The sequence below is a fragment of the Buceros rhinoceros genome, unplaced genomic scaffold (assembly GCF_000710305.1).
Source record: "Buceros rhinoceros silvestris isolate BGI_N320 unplaced genomic scaffold, ASM71030v1 scaffold20960, whole genome shotgun sequence".
NCBI classification, from domain to species: domain Eukaryota; kingdom Metazoa; phylum Chordata; class Aves; order Bucerotiformes; family Bucerotidae; genus Buceros; species Buceros rhinoceros.
Window position 1 is genome coordinate 16,655 of NW_010388148.1, and position 2,828 is coordinate 19,482.

Here is a 2,828-nt window from a genome sequence, read left to right on the forward strand (position 1 = left end):
GCATGGCTGGAGTGGGTTTAGCCGGGACTTGGTACTTTTACACGGCCTTTATCTGCGTAGGACTCAGCAAGCAGTTTGTCCTCCAGTGAGTCTGTGGGGCCGTCAGTCTTAGATGCCCATGTGTGATAATGCCTAGAGTTGGGGATGTCTTCTAGCCCCGGATGTCCATGTGTGGCGGTTTTGTGGAACCAACAGGGGTTGCTCAAGCCCCAGACACCCACTTAAGATAATTTCCGGAGTCAGGGACGTGTCGCAGTATCAGATGCCCACAGGTAGTTATCCCCAGACTCAGGGACACCTCCTGGCCTCCAACATCTGCACAGTAATCTCTGGGTCTGTGGCTGTCTTGCACCTCCAGATACCACTGCATGATGATCCCTAGAGCCAGGAGTATTTTTGAGCCCCAAGCACCTACGCATGGGGCAATCCCCAGAACTGGGGACATCTCTCAGCCCAGTCTGCCCCTGGACAATGCTGTCTCAGCCAGATTGCAAGGCACGTGGTGGGTGCCAGGTGCCCAGTAGGAGCCTGTCAGCTCCCAGGCGCCACCTTGTGCCCCCTACTCCCTTTCCTGGGTATGCCAGCTTTCCGAACTGGCACAGTTTAGTGATGCATCTTTTGGTGCGAGACGGCTCTTCTCCAGTAAAGAGACTCCTGTTAGCTCATTTCTTCCATAAAGCGTATGTCCCACCATCTTCTTGTTCACATGTGCTGCTCTCCCTGGGCTGGGAGACTTTGACATGGCTCATGTAGGACATTGTGGGGCTGTGGCTCTGGTCTGTGTCCTGCAAAGATGCCCCCTGAGCCCTGCCTCTCCCTGTGTACCCAGGACCACCGTCTTCGCCAATGGCTCTCTGCTGATCACCCAGGTGAGAGCTCGAAGCACCGGTGTCTATAAGTGCATTGGCCGTGGGCAGAGGGGGAAAGCTCTTGTGCTGAAGGCAACTCTGCAGCTAGCAGGTGAGATCCTGGGGCAGGTGGCAGGATGGGCAGTGGGTCTCAGAGTTGCACTGTCGTTCTGGAACTATGTGGCAATACAGTGATTGGTCAATACGCAGAGAACTACTTCATTTATCTGTGAAATGGCCAATCCTTGCTGCCTGGATGAAGGGAGCAAACGTGGCTTCTGCACTTTCTCCCTCAGCTGGTACCTTCCATGGGGATGATGATGCTGGTGGGTGGCCACGCATTCTTGCCCTTTTTGAGCCCTGCTGTCTATTGTTCCTCTCAGAGATTGAAGAAATGGCACCCTTCTCCCCGAAGGTGTTGACGGCCAACCAGGGGCACCGTGTGGCCTGCACTGCCCCACAAGGCATACCTATGCCCCAAGTCTGGTGGGAGAGGAACCAGGAACGAGTTCCTGCTGCTGGCAGAGTGTATCAAGAGGCAGATCAGCTTGTTTTCACCAGTATCACCGAGATGGATGCGGGGACCTACACATGCCATGCTGCCAACAAAGCTGGAGAGAAGAAACAGGAGCTGAGCATCACTGTGGCTAGTAGGCAATAGAGACCGGGGCTGGAGAGGGGGTTGGGCTGAGCTGGGTTGGGCTGATGCATCACCTCACTGATACAGAGAGGCACATCTCATGGCTGGGCTGCAGGGTCCCGTTGGCTGGCTGCACACTGCCTGTCTGGTCTGTGCTGGTACTGGCCAGCGTGGTGGTGAGCAGCCGTGCATAACCCCTTGCCTCTGTCTGTGCCCAGCCGTACCCAAGTGGGTAGAGATGCCCAAGGACAGCCAGTTGGAGGAGAGCAAGCCAGGATACCTGCACTGCCTCAGCAAGGCCTCCCTGAAACCCACTGTCACCTGGTATCGCAACGGCATCTCCATCTCTGAGGTGAGGCAATGGGGCAAAACCCTCATACTCATGGGCACTTCTGCCAGGCACTTGCTCAGCTCCTTCCTCTGCTGCTGCTGTTTCTCACCTTGCTTCTAGGCCCAGCATCCCTGTCACCCTCACTCTGCCCATGTTCCTGGCACCACCACGTCCTGCTGGTGCATGGGTGCACAACTGGCTGTCTCTGGCCACTTGGCTGGCAGCCAGCCCTGTACTTCTGGGCCAGTAACATCCCTCAGAAAGATATCACTGCAGCTTGTCTCAGTTTTCCATCTGGGTCTCAGCAGGGCTGTGTCTATCTGAGGCATGGTGTGGGTGCATGGAGCGTCAGGAGTGTCACAAGCAAGGTCTGAACCCACGGCTAGTGACGGAGTCGTTTCTGCCCCATTCCCTCCCTCCTTCTGGGTAGGACTCACGGTTTGAGATCTCTGAGAATGGGACACTACGCATCAACAACGTGGAGGTATACGATGGGACCATGTACAAGTGCGTGAGCAGCACGCCAGCAGGCAGCATCGAGGGATACGCACGGGTACATGTGCTAGGTACGTTGACAAGCACTACGCATCCTCCCCCTGTGGGGAGCTCTTTGGCCTGGCAGGGTGCCGGTGTGATAGCCCTAACCTCCAGTGCCTCCTGTGGCTGGGGATGCCTAACAGCACGTCTGTCTCTTGCAGAGAAGCTGAAGTTCACTCCGCCACCCCAGCCACTGCAGTGCATGGAGTTTGACAAGGAGGTTACAGTGTCCTGCTCCGCCACTGGCCGGGAAAAACCCACCATCCAGTGGACTAAAACAGGTAAAGGGGACGTGGTTGCGATATGTCTGTTTCTGATGCAGTGGGGCTGGGGCTGCTTGGGAAGCTGCCACCTGACTCAGTGCTTCACGCGTGACTGCTGCATCCCTCTTCTTGCATCCTGCAGATGGGAGCAGCCTGCCATCCCACGTCAGCCACAATGCTGGCATCTTGTCCTTCCACAAGGTGAGCAG

The 2,828-nt window shown here is 56.4% G+C and overlaps 1 protein-coding gene across 1 annotated transcript in view; it reads left to right on the forward strand.

The window, feature by feature from the left end:
- Positions 1–2,828, forward strand: part of PTK7 (protein tyrosine kinase 7) — a gene marked incomplete at its 5' end in the record, with an annotated part of 13,170 nt that overhangs the window by 2,662 nt on the left and 7,680 nt on the right. The window contains 6 exons of the mRNA XM_010145079.1: positions 830–960; positions 1,232–1,498; positions 1,707–1,840; positions 2,250–2,385; positions 2,518–2,637; positions 2,762–2,826. Of these exons, the coding sequence (XP_010143381.1) occupies positions 830–960; positions 1,232–1,498; positions 1,707–1,840; positions 2,250–2,385; positions 2,518–2,637; positions 2,762–2,826 (853 nt within the window). The remainder of the gene's footprint in view (positions 1–829; positions 961–1,231; positions 1,499–1,706; positions 1,841–2,249; positions 2,386–2,517; positions 2,638–2,761; positions 2,827–2,828) is intronic.